The 22,570-nt window shown below is 34.8% G+C and overlaps 1 protein-coding gene across 2 annotated transcripts; it reads right to left on the minus strand.

Moving 5' to 3' along the window:
* Positions 1-2,205: 2,205 nt before the first annotated feature.
* Positions 2,206-5,202, minus strand: LOC127871701 (uncharacterized). 2 transcript variants are annotated; one of them, XM_052414834.1, is made up of 3 exons: positions 4,982-5,202; positions 3,541-3,718; positions 2,206-3,324 (listed from the first exon to the last, which is right to left on the minus strand). In XM_052414834.1, the coding sequence occupies exons 1-3, from the start codon at positions 5,189-5,191 to the stop codon at positions 2,927-2,929; spliced, it is 786 nt and encodes a 261-aa protein (XP_052270794.1). In that variant the 5' UTR covers positions 5,192-5,202; the 3' UTR covers positions 2,206-2,926. The 2 variants fall into 2 exon arrangements, with proteins under 2 accessions (XP_052270794.1, XP_052270795.1); XM_052414835.1 differs by having other exon boundaries at positions 3,541-3,703; positions 4,982-5,194.
* Between the last annotated feature and the right edge of the window lie 17,368 nt (positions 5,203-22,570).

The following is a 22,570-nucleotide window of genomic DNA, read 5'->3' on the forward strand; positions in this document are numbered from 1 at the left end:
CCAAGAAATGTTGCCGTGAATGTGCACATTTGCTGCAAAAAGTCACACTTCCGTCGTCATTTACAATTGACGACGGCATTAGAATCTGGGGGCTGGGAAATGGTATGGGTAAAGCATTTAAGACTAGCTCTGGGATAACGGGGTTTAATGCATAACGTGTCGTCCTAGATTAATCCTTCATTCCGCACAGGCTAATCATGGACAATACTTTCCGCCTTAAGTGGATTTTCGCTAAAAAGAGACTTCCTTTTAAACGAAAAATAAAATAAAAGCGGAAACGGTCGTCCCTGATTAGCCTGTGCGAGGTGTACAAGCAAGGTTTACACACTAGCATTAATTTTCCAATAGTTAGGTTCATTTACTTTCAGCAGAACTTCGCCCGATCATTGAACGGGGACTTCCTGTCGGACGCCGCTAAGTCGTTAATGTAGACTTTATCGACGACGACGCCCCCAAAGTACGTCAAAACGACAACTCTAGCGTTAACGTAAATGTGGTCTCTTTCATATTAAAGATTCCAATTGAAACGAAGTAAAATTTGCGGAACGGTTATTGTTAAATTCGTGTCAAAAACATATAAATGTATTCCTTTTTTAACAATTTGATTGCTGATATCGAATTTGGAGGTCGAAAATCTGAAATATCTTTTTTTGTCTAAACTGTTAACTCGCGTGTTTGTATTTTTGTTTAGTTTAAAAGGTCCTTTGTTTAAGGATAAATTATGTGACTGGATTTTGTACCAGTAGTCCTTTATATATAATCCGGTATTATTTGGAAACAACAAACAAATTTAATTTTGAAAAAAACTTTTCACGTAACTTAAATGCATAAATAATATAGCTTACAGTAAACAAATATTAATCACAATTACATATTCACAATGGAAGAATACGTAAAATAAATATGAAGATTTTAATGTCATGTGATATGACATGACATAGGGTGTTTATGAAAGACGGCCTTAGTTCGATTTTGTTCCGACGAATAATGCTTTAAAATTGTCACTCCCGACATACACATGGTACAGCTTATCGGTACACATGGTTTTGCATAAACTTTAAATTATTTGTTTTAGCTTTAACATATGTACTATCTAATATTGTATTGAATTTGATTATATTTTTCGAAGTACTTTGAATGTGATAATTCATGTTCCGCATCGATCTTTACATATATTTTATTTGTATTGTATAAAACGTTACTTGTTTTTTTGTTCAACGTAGTCAGTATGTACATGTATACACTCTAAGAGCGTTTCTTTCCCGATGGTTTTGAACATGCACTTGGAACTCGCGGTATAAAAACATCAGCATCGGCGAAACGAAAATTCTTTTATATGTAAAATTTCATTTTATTAAACGATTGCAATACCGGTTATATATATTTTTTATTAATATTAAATGTGAAGTGTTCACTTAATGTACTCATGGTTATTTTTATATTTTAATATATATTTCAAATTGTATATGGTGATTTTATTAACATGCTTTTATGCACCGATTATCGATATTTTGGTACACAAGCGGTTTAAAGCATGAACATCATTTCATGCATTTCTCGCAAACGTTATAATTATGTAACTTATACATTTTCTGCTGTATTGTTTAATTGACATACAGCAATACAGTTTAAATTCACGAATAATTATTTGTGTCACGTTCTGAGGAAACTGGACAAACTGCATGTGCGTAAAGTGTCATCCCAGATAAGCCTGTGTAGTCTGCACAGGCTCATCAGGGACGACACTTTCCGCCTAAACTGGATTTTCGCTTAAATGAGACATCATGTAAACGAAAAATTCCATCAAAGCGGAAATTGTCGTCCCTGATAAGCCTGTGCGGACTGCGACACTTTATGCACATGCATTATGCCCAGTTTTCTCAGAACACGACACAATTTTTTTCATTTAAAGGTCAATGCAATGACGCATGTCAGCTATTAAAAACAAAATAAAACACACAAAACACACGTTTCTTTTTTTCGACAGCGGTATTGTATACGACCCCATTTCAGACAAAACACTTAAACTGAATACATTTGCAATAGATATACCGATCCACTTAACACTTTATGCAGTCAATTAAAAGCTCTCGATTAAGACTATTAAGAATATATTTGTTTTATTATGGATAGTATTTGTGATTTCGAAAGGTATTATTATTTTAGCATATATGTTTTTCTTAATAAAAACAAAATATTAGAACATGCCAAAAATGTTTGTTTTATTGTTTCATATATTAATGGTTATATAAAAGACAAATTACACAGTGAAATACAAAAATACAGATTTCTTCAAGAATTGTACAATACAATAAATTTTGACCAGCAAAAAAGTGACTTTTTGAAAACCGTGCAACTGCCTTCATATTAACTCATGCCATGAAGCCATAATTTGAACAGTCGTTTTCCTTTACCATTCCCTAGAAAACACCAATAAGTTAGCATTCACTAAACTATAACTGTATGTATCTTATATACAGCAGTAAAATACATAAGTTTACCATGTATTAGATGCGTTATAGAAGCTATCATCAAACCAAACACATGGTCCGTATTCACAAAGCGCCTCAGGGGCAACTTAAGCAACTTAAGCATTTAGACAAGCAGGAATTCAAATTCTTAAGTTTGTTTGTAAGGTATACAGGATTTTTTAATTTCAGATCGGTTGACACTTGTTAATGTTACTTAAATGTCTGAACCATTAAACAAACATAAATCAGTAGCCTATTAAAGCGGCTAAGACAAAACTTATAACGTATTGATTCGCCACAAATAATTTGATTGAATTTATAAGCTTCTCTAGGCGCGTTGCAAGATGTAAAATATGGTAGCACTGAAGAAGAAACAGACATATTAAATCGTGTATAGAAGTAAAGATTGATTTATGAGAACGGGTCCTAAGTTGTGTTTTCTTCCTGTACCAGTTCTAGGCCACCAAAATGCCAGTAAACGAGCTCTCCAACATACCATACACTCCGCGAGCGTTGTACCCCATGCTCTGCACCCACACTTGATCATTTGCATTGAGGTTGACGAAGACCGTTTGGGTGCCAGAAATCCATGCTGAAGATGGAAGGTTGATCCGCGCTATCTCCCCCCCGTTATGAAAGAGTGCCGAGTAAATACCCTGAGGCGCTGCCAGTGTAAACGAAAACATGTAGATTCCGCTTCCGCAGGTTGGTACGACGAAAGTCCCGCTTCCTGCGCGATAGGCATTCCCTACGTTCAGGATGACTTTCTCAAACGTTATCCTTGTACGCGCATAAATGTTGGGTTGAGAAGCTACTTTCAATGCCGTAAAGGCCACTCTAGGGTATGCTTGCGCTGCAATTAAAGACCATTGTATTTTAAATGGCATTTTGACTGAGAATCTCTTAATATTAAATTTCAAAATGGCCCAATCATAATACTTTTAAAATTAAATATTTGTGGAATATTTAACATTTAGATCATGCTTGCGAATTTCTTGCCTATAACACTATGTTTGAAATGTAATAAACTCAGAATGTTTAAGCATATGCATACAACAACACTACTTACAGCCAACAACGACTTCCGATTTATTGACGTTGACAGTAGTGGCATAATCACTGGGTCCATTGCGTTGTTCTTTTCGTTCTTCAAGAATCTTCAATTGCTTCTGCTGCTGTTGGTACATGTCTTCAAGACTCTTCAATTGCGTCTGCAGTTGTTGGTACATTTCCTTCAAAGGAAAGTTCTTCGATAAAAAATAAAATAAAATAAATAGAGAATATTTGTTCATGTCAGTGTAAGATCGTTTGTTATTTCACGAGTGATCATAGAAAATATTTTTTCACGAGTGGTGCAGCCACGAGTGAATATATTATTTTTCTATGATCACGAGTGAAATAACAAACGATCTAACACTGACATGAACAAATTTTCTGTTTCTTTTATGCCCCTTTTTCAAGAAAATAATTAATTATAATTTTCCTCTCTCCCGTGGCGTGCCTCAAAACATTAAAATGACGTCATTTTTGACGTCATTTGTTGACGAAATGAAGTCATTATTCCATGGAAATTCTTCAGTTAAACTCTTTTACAATGTAAATAAACGGTAAAAAAGACATAAAATTAAAAGAAAATATGTTGAATTCGGAGGATAATCGATTTTATTTTACTCGTGATCATAGAAAAACATATAAACAAGGATATAAACAAGGGAAGTACATCTTGATATGATAATCTAAAAATAGAAAAAGAAATTCCGAAAATTTGTTATTTTCACAAGTTCGAATGAAAACTTAGTAAATAAAAAACGTATGTGGAGTTTATAACAAAGTTCTTGTGCAATTGTGAAAAAACGACCGAAATTCGCGGTCTGTCATAACTGACAGTTGAACGTCGAGAATTACACACTTCGATTTTGGCGACATATTTGTGAAACTTTAAGCTGTTTTGGACATACTTGATGGATTTTCATCTAAAAAACGGTGCTGGCAACCACAAGACATTTGTGTGCATTATTCGATCTTTCAAGCTGTTGCATAGCGTTATTAAATACACCTGTGAAATCATCGTTGGATACCTTTTCTTTTTGCATTGACCGTTCCAAGGCGGTGACCCCAGCTTTATTCATATTTTGAGTTTATGTTGGTTTGTATTGTGCTGTACTGTGCTGTTTTGTACTGTTTGGGCAATCGGTCACTTGCCTTAAATAAAGGACCAATTAATTGTTTTTAATGAAAATTCAATACTGCTCCAGCAGCTGGAGTTTCACTTCTTTATATTTTATATTTTTTTTATATATATTAGGACAAAAAAAATATTTTCAAGTACCTGTGATTTTATCATTAGGTATATAAAAAACTATGACTATTTAATATGTGCATCCCGTTCTACTCAGCCAAATTATTTTACTAGCGCAAAGCAATAAATATGTAGTCAATAAATAACATCATTGCAATATTCATGCATACCAATTTTAGTTTTAGCTAAGTACATGTATGTAATAACTTACATCGGTTGTCCTTTCAGGAACCATGGTCAGAAGTTGCTCCATAGCCGATACATTGTCATCCAATCCAGTAACTGACATTGCATGCCCGGTGGTCAGTAAGACTTGCACGAACACTGCCGCGATCAACATCAACATCATTGCTGCTGTATTCTTGGTGGTCGTTAGAAACGTATAAGATGTGAGGACGTGGTCTTCGGTCTTATATAGCATTGCAGAATAAATGCCCGGGCAATACTTTACCGGTATTAAATTATATTGAACAGGACATAATAACGTCTGTTCAACTTTATCTTTGTCATCATCTTTGCTCGTGACTTCGGCATATCGTTTCAATAGGCTTTGACGGATGCAGACATCCTTGTGTTGAGAACGATGTATAAGATATAAAAGCAAAGCTGAATACTAGTATCAATTTAGCAGAGTCGCTTCGGTTTTATGCAGTACAGTGCATTTTCTTTAAACCAACAGCATTTTCAAAACAAGGATGTAACCTAAGTGTTCACGAGGTCATCATGCATTTCGCATGCTTGCCAAGCCTTCAAAGTCATGGACAAAATTCTTCCGACGAATATTGTTTTGCGATACATATTTATAATACGCAAATATTAAAGATGTGCTCGTATGTTTTTCCGTGTTTTAAAACTCGCTTCTATGCATGCGACTTTCGTTCGCTGTGACATGGATTGTGCGTTTATTTCTTTCCATATGGGCAAAGGGGTAGATAAAGGCTCGTTAAATATATATTATCTCTATAAGAGGTTATACTAAAATATGTAAAATTTGCAAAATAAATCATTCACATTGGTATTTAATTATATCGTATTTGTATCTTAGAGTAAACGCACTCTGGATCAGCAGACGATTTATTTCATAAATCAATCTCTGGGTTAATGGTCGCCATCTTTCGAACTACTTTCAAAAGTACAACAACAACAATAACAGTAGAAGACAATTTTAATTGCGAAAAGTTGAAAAATTTAGTACATGTGTCACGGTTGTTGAGTGAAATAGTGTTATTTTCAACTGTGTATGAAGCATGTGAACTGGTAGTGGAATAACCGAATTGTTGGTGGAAATGGAATTAAGAAATATATCTAATAATTGAATTCATCATCGTGTAGAATAATCATCAGCATCATTTATGTGGAACATTGCACAATTCAAAAAAACAAGTGTTTCATAGCTATGGTGCTTTTGACATAGTTCACTAACCATCAAGACTGAAATGATTCATGCACACAGGTAAAGTAAATAATTGAATTTGTGCAGAATGTTTATTTTTTACAAATTATTATTTAATTTGACCAATTTATTTTTGATTGATTGCACTGAAACTCAAAGTCTAAAGCTTAGTAAGACACTTAAGCCATTTTTGTGAGAAGAAACAATACTTGTTCAGAGTATAGCAGGATCCTTTAACCTGGGTCGCTTTGATTTCAGGTGTTTAGCCCCCATATCAACAAGGCTCTCGACCCTATATGTAGTTATTCATATTGTTTAAAGATTTTGAGAACCCTCACTCGGTGCCAGTGGGGATAAAACAGGGACCTTCTTATAGCTAGATAAATGCATCAAATATGCCAGCAACACTTTATAATCAATAACTTTATAATTGATGATTCTGTTCTTTTAACTACATTACTCATTTACCAAAACAATGTGAAACACATTTTTATGCCCCCAAAGGAGGGCATATAGTGATCGCACTGTCCGTCTGTCTATCCATCACACTTTGCATTTAGGTTTCGAAAAAATGCTCATAACTTCTATGTCGCTTCAGATGTAACATTCATATTTGGTATGCATGTGTATATGGACAAGGCCTTCCCATACACACACAAATTTTGACCCCTTTGACCTTGAACTTAGGGTCGGCTTTTAGGTTTTGAAAAATGCTCATAACTTCTATTAAAGCGTTTATCGGGGGCGTATGTCATCCTACGGAGACAGCTCTTGTTTTTGCTACTGTCCTCTGCACAAACCATGATATATCTGCATATATGCCTCCAACCAAATCAGTAAAACTATTTGTCACTTAATTACAGTAAACTTATTGCATGTTAACTTTTCAACAATATATATATACATGTATATATAATTATATATAACAGATCTTGAAAAAAACTCACATCAAACTTCAAATTGTTTTAGTAAATTATAGGCTTTAATTGGTATTGTGACATTGACACCACTCATGCATGCGACTATACAATTATACAACTATGGAGCACATTATTTATGAGAAATTCCAATACATCAACATATCGTCTCAGATTTAAGGCAGATAATCTAGTGCTTTTTTGCTGCCATTTTTACTATTACACATTTTTTCATTTTATGTTATGATGCATTGATCTTGTTTCTAAATTAACCAAGCAATCATGTTAAACTTTTGAAGAAAGATGTTGTCTGATAAATATAGAAAATATAATCACTACAAAGTGAACAAAATTCAGTTGAATACTGTGACCAACAAAGATTTGCCAAAGAGCAATTCAGATCATGATTTAAATTAAATACAAGTAATATGAAAGTCTGCCTATTGGATCCCAGTTAAGACTTATTTGTCAAATCTGCACATTAATTTTCCCTTAGCCATGTAGAATTGGGGATTAAATACCATCAAGTCATGTAAAAAGGAGCAGGGTATAGCACGCTGCTATTGATTTCTTGAGCTTTCACATGAATTTAACGGGTAATTTTCATACAACAAATGATATTATGTAGTGTAATGATAAAGCATTATGAGCACAAATTATATCTCTTACTAGTGGTGCAAAAATCATTTAAGTGTCACATTTCAAAAGAAAATTTATATAAAAAGGTATTATTAATTGTTAAAACGTTATAAAAGGTTATTTCAATACACTAAAGCATTTAATTACAAGAACAAGTGCATTTTATGTCCATTACAATACATGTAACAGTATTGGCATTGTATTTATCTGCATTTGATGTGCATTTAATACACTTAAAAATGCAGACAAGACACACTTCTAACAGAAACAAATGTATTTTTTTCTGCATTTTTCCAGCATTAATACTCTTCAAGTGTATTTTTTATCATCCCAAATACACTTTACCAGGAAAAAGGTATGTTAAAATGCATTTTTAGTTTGTTTTAAGTATATTTTTAAATGCATTAAGACACTCTTTTCTTTTGCAAAAAATGTTGAACAAAAACTTGAAAATATTTAATATACTAAAGTGTAGTAATAATTAAAGTTTTGTATGAGCATCAAAAACAGTGTCAAATTCATACCAGTGCCTATTTAGTAGCAGTAGGCCTTATATGGTCTACTTGTGGTAGAAATAATGCATTTTGTATAATACAACATACATAAATTAAAAAATATAGCTGCCCATACAGTTCAATACAATGTTCAATTAACTACACTATGCAAAGTTGAAATATGACATCAAGCTTGGACTAATCTTTTCAATAATGAATAATATGCTGTTTTAATTTATAAGTGAAATAGACACTTGCATATAAAAACTGATTTTAAATAAAAAATAAATGTTTAATTTGATTTTTAGCTCCACTGGCCAAAGGTCCTGTGTCCATCGTGCATCCATGCATAAACTTTTCCTTTAAACATCTTCTCCTAAACTACTGGTCCAATTCTGATGAAATTTCTTAGGAATGTTCCTGGGGTGTACCTCTTTCAAATTTGTTCAAATTATGCCCCTGGGGTCAAATTTGACTCTGCTTTGGGGGTCACAAAATTGAAAATTTGCTTAAATAAGGCCTATTTTGTGAAAACTTTCAAAATCTCCCGTCCATAACCATTGGGCCTAGGGCTATCAAATTTGGTATGTAGAGACATCTAATAGTCCTCTACCAAATTTGTTCAAATTATACCCCTGGGGTCAAATTTGACCCTGCCCCGGGGGTCACAAAATTGAACATATGCTTATATAGGGTATATTTTGTGAAAACTTTACAAATCTTCTCGTCCATAACCATTGGGCCTAGGGCTACCAAATTTGGTATGTAGTGGCATCTTATAGTCCTCTACCAAATTTGTTCAAATTATGCCCCTTGGGTCAAATTTGACCCTGCCCGGGGTCACAAAACTGAACATACGCTTATATGGGGCCTATTTTGTGAAAACTTTAAAAATCTTGTTGTCCATAACCATTGGGCCTAGGGCTACCAAATTTGGTATGTAGTGACATCTAATAAACCTCTACCAAATTTGTTCAAATAATGCCTCTGGGGTCAACTTTGACCCTGCCCCGGGGGGTCACAAAATTAAATAAACGCTTTTAAAGCGCCTATTTTGTGAAATCTTTAAAAATCTTCTTGTCGAAAACCATTTGGACTATGGCTACCAAATTTGGTATGCAATAACATCTTATAGTCCTCTACCAAGTTTGTTCAAATTATGCCCTTTGGGTCAAATTTGATCCTGACCCGCATGTCACAAAATTGAACATTATATACGCTTATATCTTTCTTATTTTGTGAAAACTTTAAAAATATTCTTGTCCTTAACTCTAGGACCTAGGGCTACCACATTTTGTATGTAGTGAGATATAGTAGTCCTCTACAAAGTTTTCTCAAATTATGCCCCTGGGGTTAAATTTGACCCAGCCCAGAAGGTCACAAAAGTGTACATGTGCTTAAATAGGGCCTATATTTAAGTATTTGCACATGCAGAGAAATTTGTTTCAGCCTTTTTTTCAGCAGTGGAGTGATACAGGGCCATCATGGCCCTCTTGTTTAAATACTCAAAAAATGAAACCGTGTTCATGCTTGCATGAACACAGTTTATAAATGCTGTCAGAATTATAAAATATGCAATTACTATAAATACAAATGCCAGGGAAAAGTGCTTTTTGTACTAAAAAATTCGAATAAATATTACAATAATACATTTTGAATACTTTAGTATGTAATTAACAGTTTTTGTCTGAGAAAATCACTAAATTTTATATATTTATTCAAATTCACATAAATCATATTTCAAAAACACATCATTACTTCAAATCCTTTCACACAATACTGAAAAAAAGCACAGTTTCTGATTGTTATTGATTCTTTATTAATTAATACATGTACCATTTTTTAATCTTGATGCATCCTCAATTGTATAATGCACATCTTAATCTGTTTTAACAATTATAATATAAAGATTAAGGCTGACTCAGTAAAATAATAATCCATGATTTCTGCAGTACTTGCAGACAAAATAGAAATACTGCTGTGATATTATCTATCTATCTAATTGGATATTAATTTGGCTTCAATAGAAAAAAATCAAAGCATACACATGTATAAAATGTGTATGTATATATTAGTTAAACTTAAATTGATTGACCATCGATAAAAGATATTATAATATATGTATGTATATATATCCTTGTAAAACTAAAAATTAAATATGTATGTTTCTATTACATCATAAAGGACTTTTATTTTCAGACAAAGTACAGTGAAGCTTAAAACAGTATCCAATTGTAACAGTCAATTTTGGGAAAATCAACCTTATAATTATTTTCTGTGTTGGCCAATGTCATAATTGGTATAAAATGTATATTGAACTGGAAGTTCTCTTTATTTTAAATGATAACATTTGCTTGGTCAGCCATAATTGTCACAATCAAGTGGTCTTTTTACACTGTAGTTTTCTCACTGACTATGGGTTTGTTCTGAGAATGAGCCACACAAAGTATCGTTGGGGAGATGAGTTGTCAATTTTATGTTTATCAGTCTTTCATAATCCAGTATACCTGTAAAAAGGGAATTTGTAACTAATAATCACACAATATACACAATTAAAATTGTATGCATTTAGATTTATTTAGTACTGCACATTAATCATTTTCCAAAAATATGTAGCAACATTACATTATATAATGCTGCAATACTAAAGTAATTTACTAATTAAAGGTCGCTGATGTGTAACGGATGTGGTGTCCACCTAATGATCTGGAGGTCACTGGTTTGATCCCCAGTGTGGGAGCATTCTTAAGAAATCTCCAAGAGACACCCAAGTACTGGTTCTAGGCCCAGGAAACGAACTCAAGAGCATTTCACATACATGTACGTAGTTAGTACTTTAAATTTAATCGAACTAAAAAAGGGTTAAAACTAACAACTGAAACCCTTATTAATACATTTTATTTTGAATCAAGCAAATGTGGAAAATCATTAAAAATAATGAGTAAAATTTAAAAATTCTACTTTAAAGTAATCATGATAATTTAGATCATTTTCAGAATATTTAATGATGATAATGATACAGTTATATATTCCCTAAATGATAAAAATAAAACATGTAATGTTAAAAACGTTTTAATTTTATCAATATCATGGTAATTACAACTAGATACAGGCAATTAGATCAGAAACGTGCATTAATTATATTAACCCATTCATGCCTAGCGTCCTGAAAAAAAGGACATTGCAAATAGCGTAGACCCAGATGAGACGCCGCATAATGCGGCGTCTCATCTGGGTCTGCGCTGTTTGCTTAAAGAAATTTCTGTAAGAAATATTCTAAATATAGAAATAAATATACCAGAAACTTTTGGAAATAAATTGATCCAATTTAGAAGGATGGGTGAGTCCACTGGGCATAAATGGGTTAATGAACAACCCAGACATTTGTAGTGATTTATGGTCACTATTTCATTTGATTAACGTTCTATACATGACCTGTCATAAAAGGTATTTTTTAGCCAGTACTATAATCGGCAATGATAGTCTGTATTGCATACATATTCCAACGTCTATTATCGATTCGCTTCCTCAAACTGAACAAATATTTAATGTTTACATCGCGAAACGTAATGCATCCAGTTTCACTTTCGGTTTGGTTGGTTTTGTAAACACCGTAATTTCATCTTAAAAATTGGATAATAGGGTGATTAAATAATAATGGAAAAGTAAATCACTTGGATAATAGGTCAAAATGCAACACAAATGAACGTTAATAGTGCTCTTAATATCAAAGTTTCGGTAAAAAGTTTGGCGCTAGTTCAACGCGCATGTATACAGCCTCATAACAATAGACTGACAACCTTTTGGGTAGTAAAGTAGTAATACAAGGCAATATGGCGACCGTTAGCCACGAGGCCTATCTTACGGAGGAATCCGAGATAGCCGATGTATCACGATTGAGAGTAAACGATCTTGCAAAGAAATATACTATCGCTATCAGTTAACCAATAATCAATAGTTTCGTGTACATGTATATAATAATGAGCATGTTTGCATCTACATATACATTTAAGAGTATAATGATTATAACATGATTGTCAATAAATTGAAAGCTTATATTTTTTTGTTTTGTCAACCTAACAAGACAACAGCAAAGTAAACCGGCATCAACGAATATCACGTAAACAAATTAATTAAACGCATCGCACATACAAACAAACCAATATGTTAAATTAACTTATGCAGAAGTCGGACGCGATAGTCTTTACAGCGTTAGTTTGCTTATGTATTAATAACCGTATGCTACGCTTACGTAGCAATACAATGTACTTTCAATGCAGCAACCTAATGCATATACTAAATAAATTGCTTTTATTGACATAAATAACAATAATAATGCAATATTTTAGATAAAACAATACAACTTTTTAATTATTTCAAACCAACAGAAAATAATAAAGCAAAATAATTAATAAGAAAATTATATATTTAAATTTTCGCAGCACATTTGGTCAAAACAAAATAAAGGAATATGTTTAATCCAATACTATTTTTCTATTTTAATTTCATAAGTTTTAGGCTTTACTTCGGTATCGCAAGCTCACCCCAGAACGAAATTTACCGGCTGAAACGTCATTGCTTTAAAACGACCTCTTATCAGCGTTTACGAATACGTTTTTAAAGCCACATTAACACTCAATATCAACGAATATTTCCTAAAATATTTCGTAACAAAGTATGCCAAAATTGCACCGCTAGATGTGGTCTGGTAACATAGATTAAACGAGATACAAATGTTTTTTTTATTTTGTTGTGGCACAATATATTCCATTATAATTGCCCGCAACGATATCTATTCATACGACACACGGACACTAAATGGGTACATGAACATGTGTTAAACGAATTGTACCACACAAAATTTAAAAATATTGTTGTATCTTGTTAAATCTATGTTTCCAGACCACATCTAGCGTTGACATTTTGGCAATTGCTATAAGAAACACTGATTGTTTTATGGTTTAACTTTATTACATGAAATATTTTACGAAATATTCGTTGAGTTTGAGTGTTCATGGGGCTTTAAACTGAATTGCTGATGTTTCACATTGTTGGAGATAAAGAATGCTATTTAATTTAAAAACACTTGGTATATATTCATCAAGTAAAGCGTGATCTTAGCGTGTCCGTTTCAATATAAATAGATTTCAACATCATGTACAGCCTGCAACTACCCACCGAGATAATTGAAAGTCAAGGTCATCCTCGAGTGTATCCGCAAATCATCTGCATCAAGCCTTTTACCGGTGACATGTACAAGGACAAGCTAGCAAAAAAGATCCGGGATCAACCAGACACACGTCAACATATCCTGTTGTGTGCGGATTTAAACTAGTTCCTGACCATATTTATATAAATGTCGAACGAGCACCTCCCAAAGTGACCTTAAAAAAACGCCTTAACAAAATGGACTTAACATCTCATATATGAGACGCGCTCTTGGAAAACCGTAACATGACCGCACATTCTAATAAGGGACGACACTTCGCATAGACTGGATATTCGTTTAGAAGACTTTTTCAACAACAAAAAATATACAAGAGGAAAGAGTTGTTACTGATTACCCTCTACCGACAGCACAGGCTGCGGACTGTACATGTTTATATGGGTCGACACTTTACGTGCATGCATTAAGATCCGTTTTCACAGAGAGAGGCTCATAGTTGTTATTATTATAGTATTATTATCATATATATTGAGCAATAATTGGCTCAGACTTGGAAATACCAATTTATTGTTCCATTAAATGCATATTTGCATGTATGTCTTAAAGCGCGAAAAAGATGGTTTGTTTTTGGAAATTAATAACAATTTCTGCACTCCGGTATTTGTTTAGTAACAAATATACTATGATGAGCTTTCTTCTTAACATTTTGTTAATCAGGAATGTAATATAAATTAAGATCCAGACTTATAAATCGGGACTATGATGCTTTCATACATTTTTCCACTAACATATCTATTTGTTCATCACAATTTTAGGTAAAACGATTGTGCTTAATGACAAGGTTGCAAACATAGTCTTATGTTGACAAAATGTTAGATTTGCACACAGAGTTTTTATTATTAAAAGTCAAGAATTTGACTGACGACTGCTCAGGGTACGCGCTTAACTGATGCCATTTATGTATCATTCCCTGCAAATTCGGGGTTGCCTACTCGACTCTGAAGGCGTATAATCAACAGGTTTGCATCTACAGATACATTTAAGATTTATTATGATTATAAAATTATTGTCTATATATTGAAAAGCGTATATTTTATGTCTTGCCAATCTAACGAGACAACAACAAAGTAAAGCGACATTAACGAATATCGTAAACAAAGTAAACGCATCGCACATAAAACAGGAATACGTTAAGTTTGCTTATGCAGTGGTTGCACGGGACAGTCTCTCAGCGTTAGTTTGCTATTGTATTGATGACCATATGCTACGTGTACGTAACAATACTTAAATGCATCAATCTATTGCATATACTAAATAACTTGCTTTTATTGAAAGCAAATAATAATTATAATAAATTTCAGATAAAATAATATTTTTTTAATTATTTCAAACATACAGAAAATAATTAAGGAAAAAAATAAAATGAATTGCTGATGTTTCACATTGTTGGAGAAATAGACTGCTATTTTAATTAAAATACACTTGGTATATATTCATCAAGAATAGCGTGATCTTAGCGTGTCCGTTTCAATATAAATAGATTTCAACATCAAATATAGCCTGCAACTCCCCGCCAAGATAATTGAATGTCCAGGTCATCTTCGAGTGTATCCGCAAATCATCTGCATCATGAATTAACCCGGCGACATTACCCAGTACAAGCTAGCAAAGAGTCCGTGATCAACCAGACACACTTGAAACAAAATCAGTTAGATATCCTGCTTTGTGTGTCTTTAAACTAGTTTCTGACCAAGTTTTTATAAATGTCGAACGAGCACCTCCCAAAGTGACCTTAAACAACGCCTTGAAAAACGGACGTAATATCTCATATATGACATGCTCTTGGAAAACCGTAAAATGACCGCACATTCTGATCAGGGACGACACTTCGCATCGACTGGATTTTAGTTTAGAAGATACTTTTAACAAAATAAATATAAAAGCGGAAAGAGTTGTTACTGATTATCCGCTGCTGACTGCACAGGCTGCGGACTGCACATGTTTATATGGGTCGACACTTTACGTGCATGCATTAAGGTCCGTTTTTACAGAGCGAGGCTCAAAAACAATAGAAGACATATACATGTCCTTTCATTACACATGATTTGCTTCACATGACATGTGACGAAAGACAACATATTTGTTATTATTATATTATCATATATATTGGGCAATTATTGGCTTACACTTGGAAATACTACTTTATTGTTCCATAAAATTCATATTTGCATGCATGTCTTAAAGCGCGATATGCTACGTGTACGTTACAATACTTAAATGCAGCAATATATTGCATAAAGTAAATAACTTGCTTTTAATGAAAGCAAATACTAATAATAATGCAAATTTTCAGATACAAAAAATACATTTTTTTTATTATTTCAAACATACAGAAAATAATTAAGAAAAAAAAAACTGAATTGCTGATGTTTCACATTGTTGGAGATATAAACTGCTATTTTAATTTAAAACAGTTGGTATATACATGTATATTCATCAAGAATAGCTCGATCTAAGCGTGTCCGTTTGAATATAAATAGATTTTAACATCATATACAGCCTGCGACTATCAACCGAATTTATTGCATGTCAATGTCATCCGTGAGTGTATCCGCAAATCATCTGTATCATGCATTGAACCGGCGACATTCACAAGTACAAGATATCAAAGAAGGTCCGTGATCAACCAGATAAACTTGAGAACAAAAACACACATTTAAATATCCTGCTGTGTGCGGCTTTAACCTAGTTGCTGACCATGTTTATATAAATGTCGAACGACATTTGATAGGGTATTTGTCATATAATGACCCGACAAGTTGGGTCAATATATACTGTACCCCCAAAACCTTGCTTCAAAATGTATTTTAAATGATGCTTGGTACGATAGAAGTTACTTTTTAACACATCAAAAAGTTTACCGAAATCGGACTTCCGGAAAGTAGTTTTTTCAAGATGGCCGCCAAGATGACCACCAAAACCTATTTATGATCATAACTATGATCCACTCAAATTTGATGATTCTGGTGTCTATACCTAGATTTAGGGGGGGGGGGGAGAACACATTAACATCATTGGACAGAGTGTAGGTGTATTAAATTACACAACAAAACCAGTCTTTGGACTGAAGCGTAGTGATTGTTAAGTCAAATACCATAGTTTCGATTACAAGGAACACATTTATTGAATTGCTGTTATCACTAAAAAGTTGAATAATCATGCAATCCGATTTATGACATTCACCTGTCCACTATCAACTGATATACAATCAGCTTTGTCGGTAGCATTTGTTGTTTTTTTTGTAAAGTGCAATCGCGCATTTGTTACATGAAGTCGATCCCCACACTGATCAGACATTTTTCTAACTGTTCAAACGCGCGGTTGCACTTTACTGAAAAAATACTATTTCTTTAAAGTAAAAAAATCATGATACCTATAGAAAACTCTCACGAATGAGCGGGCTCCCAACTTTATGCCATTAAAAATGGAGAAATATTAAAAAAGACATCTTTAAAAATGTTATTTAGGTCGAGCTTTATTCTCCCAACATAGAACTTAAAAATTCACGTGGTAAAGGCATCGTGTGTATGCTATTTTCAATGCCTCGAATGGTGTTCTTATCATCAAGGGAGGTGACTTTTCAAAATGTTTATTTTATTTTTATAAGGCACAGGCTAGGAGGTATCAAACAGGATACGTATGCTTAGACACAAATAGAGCAATTCAGTATGAATCTAACAAAGCTTTAACAATATGTGCTGTCTGAAAAAGTGATTTTGTACCAGTGCAACATGTGCTTTAAGAGGGTTATTGAAATGCTTTATCAATAAGGCTTATGGGCATCTTCAGCCGACTAAAATCAGGTTAAAGGTCTAGACTCATGTTAAGTCAAATTACACAAAAACGTGTGTCGCTTGGTAGTCTTTTTGTGTAAAGTAAAACATATTGGACTTATCTTACAATGGCCAACATTCTTTATCATTACGGTTGAGTCAGTAAATATGCACGTTTGGTCTTTGTCTTGACTTGATCCTGAGTTTATTTGTCATCTGCTGCGGGATTAGTCCCAGTAGCTCGGGTAGGCAGCAGACGGCTAGAGCGTCCAGTGATGGCCATCTTTGTGATTGAATTTATGGAAGAAGTGGCACGCTCGGCATGCCCATACCACCTCACACGCCTGGCTCTCAGTGATGCCGTGACTTATGGTATCCCTTATTTACTATACAGCGTGTCAGTGTCGACTCCGTCGTCAGGTTTGACGCCGCAGATCCAGCGGGCCATTGTTCTGTCGTTTCTACGAAGTCGTTGTAGATCAGAAGCGGATGGTGCCCACGCTTCACTACCGCGAATCAAGGCAGACCGTACACAAGCATTGAACACTGTTCGACGTCAGTATTGGTAGGAGCTTCTTAAACTTTCCCCAGGCAGTGCAGCATCTGGTGATGATTGCAAGTTCTCAGTCTCCCCCAGCACATAGTGTATCACCCAGATAGCAGAAGCTGGCCTCAACATCAAGCTGTGAGCCATCAACGACCACCTGGGTAACGGGTCTTCCATCAATTGAACGTACCTGGTCCAGGCATCTCGAACATACATAGTCCGTGATGTTGGTGATTCTACCCATGATGCCACTGCACTTTTTGTGCACCTCAAGTTCGCACTGGGTACACTCAATCGAGTGCACTCCCACTTCATTACTACATACCGCACAGGGATATGCTCCCGCGTCACGTAGCAGATTCAGTCCAGCGCCGGTGACCAAGAGCTTTTTATTCTTCATATTGGCCCTCAGTCACTTGCTTTCCATTCCATCTTTTCAATCTTTTAGACTGGAGAGACACTCCTCCAGTGAGTCAACAAACACAGCAAGATCATCAGCGAAGAAGAGCGCCCATGGGACCACGGCGAGAAATTCCCTCGACAGAGCCTCAAGCACCAGGATGAAAAGCAGGGGACTGGGAACAGAACTCTGATGCACCCCTATTCAAACTCTTAATTCCTTGCTATACTGCCCGTTGACACGCACTCGGCTCCTGGCGCCTGTGTGCATACCATGTATGACACGTACTGCACATTCCTGAACCCCAAGACTCCTCAGAGCCCACCAGAGGACCTTTCTGTGTACGCTATGAAATGCTTTCTCAAGATCGAAAGAGGCAATATACAGTGGCTTGTTTGCTGCAATGTATTTTTCCTGTAGCTGGCGTATGATGAAGATTGCATCAGTCGTACCTCTACCAGGAACAAAACCAAACTGCATACCATCGATATCGACCATCTCCCGTATGTGGGTGTCCAGTACACGCTCAATCAGTTTTATCGTGTGGTCCGTAAGCTTTAACCTACGGTAATTACCTCTGTCTAGAGCCTCTCCTTTACCTTTGTAGAAGTTAAGGATGTGGCTCTCCTTCCAGTCATTGGGTATCACACCACTGCTGAAGACGACCTCAGTCAGCTGTCTCAGCATTTCTGTTCCATCCTCACCAGCTGCTTTCAACATCTGAGCAATCACACCTGACGGTATGGGGCTTTGCCGCACTTCATCTTGCCAAAGGCGTTGCGGATTCGTTCTTCTGTGACTGATGGTTAGGCTCTTCCACAGGAGCAACTTCAGGAAGTAGCTCACTGGGCCACTCATACTCAACATTCAGTGGCTTTGAATAGTGCTCGGCTTTCATTTGGTCTTCATCACGGACAGACAGTTCGCCGCATCATTTCTAACACATTTCTCACCAACAACATCCTGGTTTGTCCTGTCCATTTGCTTGGCCAGCTTGAAGATGCCTCAATCGTATGGAGAGAATGACGAATTTCTCTTTCTCAGCCTTGGACTTGGCTAACCAGACAGCTTGCTTAGGGACACGTTCAGCCTCGCAATAGGCAGCTTTGACAACGTTTGCCTAAATGGTACGGCCAGCTTTATTCAGAGCGTTGAAGGTTTTGTAGCGGGATGACTTCAACTTAACCGATACTTCAACATCACTGTCCCACCACCAGGGTTCTCTCTTCCACTGGTGGTTTTTAGAGAGACCACAAACTTTACTTGCTTTTTCAAGCAGGGGGTTCTTTAACCTCACCCTAACCTCTCCAATAGTGTCGGCAGGGTTGACATCGCCAGTAACAACTTTTTCAGTGAAGGCATTCATTTTTTTTAAAAGTGAGAACTATTATTTTTTTTACTGTTTACACAGTTTATTGCCAGTTTTTAATCACTCTTATTTCTCTATAAACCACAGGAAAGCATAACATGAAAACGGCTAACAGTGGTGTATGTTCAAAACATTTCAACCCATGGTTGAGTGTGATTTTTTTTTTATTACTTCTACTTTTTAAGTCGATAACAAAGTGTTATAGCTCAAAATTAAATCTTCAAAATATTTCCGCACTATGAACTATATCTAAAAGATTTAGTATTAAAGTTTTGATATATATTTCCAATGTATACAAACAAAATTGTCGGAAATTGTAATTATTATTTTTTTAAATAGGACATGGGATGGACACAAAATCAATTGCAATGTATGATGCAAAATACAAGGAATGTTAATGCTTACCTTTTCAACATTATGTCTGTCCTTATCACTGACTTCATAACAATTTAAACTGTTCTGATCTGCAAAGTGAAAAATGCACAAAATGTAATGTTTGTTTTGCAAGAGCTTGTACATATTGTCAAACAATTTACTTTCAAGAAACATCAAACTAAACCACAACTGAAATTTGAGGTTTTAAACGCTGTTATTGAAAAGAAACAACAAACAAATGAAGATGTATGTTGGAGTTAATTTTAAATTTTAACAATTATGAAAATAATACTTAGGCCTTTCCCACCCAGATAACCACTTTGATGCGTTTGTTAGAAAATCAAATTAAATATAAGACCTTTCTAACTAGATATAAGTTTTAAAGGCTGCATTTTCAACCCAAAAATTCTTTTGAGCAGCAAACAGCATAAAACCTGAACATACTGCAAGTTACTCACATGCTGTTCTGGTTTTATGCTGTTTGCATACAGCCATTTTCAATTTGCTTTTGAGTGGGAAAGGTTTAAGTAAGACATAAAGATACAAAAAAACAACAAATTAAATCAATATTGATCCCAAATATCTCACAACCCACTCACTGTCTGTGCCTCAAGGAATGTCACCTGTCTGGTGTCCAGCTTGTCACTCTTGTTCCCTATCAGTGTCACCACCGTGTGTTCCTTGCAGTTCTGTGCACAATAGGACACAACATTTACATGTACTGCAGGGATTTTCATCTCTTACAATTAAATTATGAGTGTGCCCTGAAACCTTATGAGAGGGCCTTAAACAAGAGCTGTCAGAAGACAGCGCGCTCGACTATTCAAGTGCTTGACAGTATAAAGTAAGCCATCATGGGGAAATTGTTCATATTCAATAAGGTCAAGGTAGTATAGTCATATTCTAACTGGAAGAGGACCATAATTGAAACATATTGATCGCTTATTTTTTAAAGAAGTGGTACATTATAGATGATTTTGAGTTCAGGTATATTTTCCACAATCGATTAATCATTTGTAAAGACATAAAACAAACTAATAAGGTTATATTTCAAGTTTGATAGCAATAGCTATAGGCAGTGCCCCAGATAATTATTTGGGTAATAGGGTGTTCACCCCTTGATTTTGAAAAATATGGTAATTTCAGTTCTTAAATAGGGTAAAATAAGTTATTTATATTTATTCCTCAAAATCATTGCTGCTTTAATAAATGTTCCACAGACAGGGTGCAGAATGCACAGTTCAACTTTTTCGGTCCCATCATCGGCAACAATTTGTAACCAGGGATATGAATTTTTCTACTTTTGACAGGTTTTTTTCAATCACCGACTTTCCGTTATGTTTTTGGATGTCAATTCGCTTCTTTAATATTTTATGTGGTACGCAAACTTTAACAAAGATTTATCAATAATATGCATATTCTAAGTGGAAAAAGGGGCCACAATTCTCACAAAATGCTTGTAACAGTTGTCTGCACTTGTTTATAGATTGGGGTAATTTTGGTAAAGGAGTATGCAAAATATAAAAGCAAAATGTAAAGCGACATTAAAAATATTTGAGGTGGTACACAAACTTGAACATTCACGCCGACGCCGGGGTGAGTAGGATAGCTCCACTATATATATATATATATATATATATATATATATATATATATATATATATATATATATATATATATATATATAGTCGAGCTTAAACCTATGAGTGTGCCTTGAAACATTATCAGTGTGCCTTGAAATTATAGGAATGTGCTCTGAAACAACATGAAAATGTCTTGAAATATTATGAGGGTGCCATGAAACAGTATGATTTACCTGTGATGGCTGTTGAGTGTGCCTTGAAACATTATCAGTATGCACTAAAATAATGTTAATGTGTTCTGAAACAAAATGAATGTGACTTGAAACAATATGACTTGAAACATTATAAGGGTGCCATGAATCATTATGCAAATTCCTTGATTAATAGTTGAGTACCCTGAAACGTTACGAGTGTGCCTTGAAACTTTATGATTTAACCATGGGGCATGATTAGTGTGCCTTTAAAACATTCCCAGTGTACCTTGAAACATTATGATTGAGCCTTGATGGTTGTTGAGTGTGCCTTTAAACATTATGAGAGTGCCTTGAAACATATTGAGTGTGCCTTGAAACATAATGTGTAGGCCTTTAAACATTGTTAATGTACTTTAAAACATCCTGAGTATATATGCCTTGAAATAATAGGAATGTGATTTGAAAAAAAGAGCGCGTACCTTGAAATATTTTGAGGCAATAAACCTAATGTGTGAGCCTTGAAACTTTAAGAAAGTGCCTTGAAGTGTCAATATGGTACCTTATGACACGATGAGTGTGCCTTGAAACAGTATGATTGTGCCTAAAGGCATTATTAGCATTCCTTGGAACATAACTAGTGTACCTGGAAGCATTATGATTGAGCCTTAATGCATCATGGGTGTGTCTTGAAACATTATGAGGGTGCCGTAAAACATTATGAGTGTACCTTGAAACATTATGTGAGTGCTTTTAAGAATTGCAGAGAGCCTTGGAAAAATAGACATTTAGAGTGTGCCCCAACACATTATGAGTGTGCCTTGAAAAAGTTTTTGTGTATCTTGAAACCTCGTGAGTAAGCATTTACACATGATGAATGTGCATTGATGTT

The sequence above is a fragment of the Dreissena polymorpha genome, chromosome 3 (assembly GCF_020536995.1).
Source record: "Dreissena polymorpha isolate Duluth1 chromosome 3, UMN_Dpol_1.0, whole genome shotgun sequence".
Lineage (NCBI taxonomy): Eukaryota > Metazoa > Mollusca > Bivalvia > Myida > Dreissenidae > Dreissena > Dreissena polymorpha.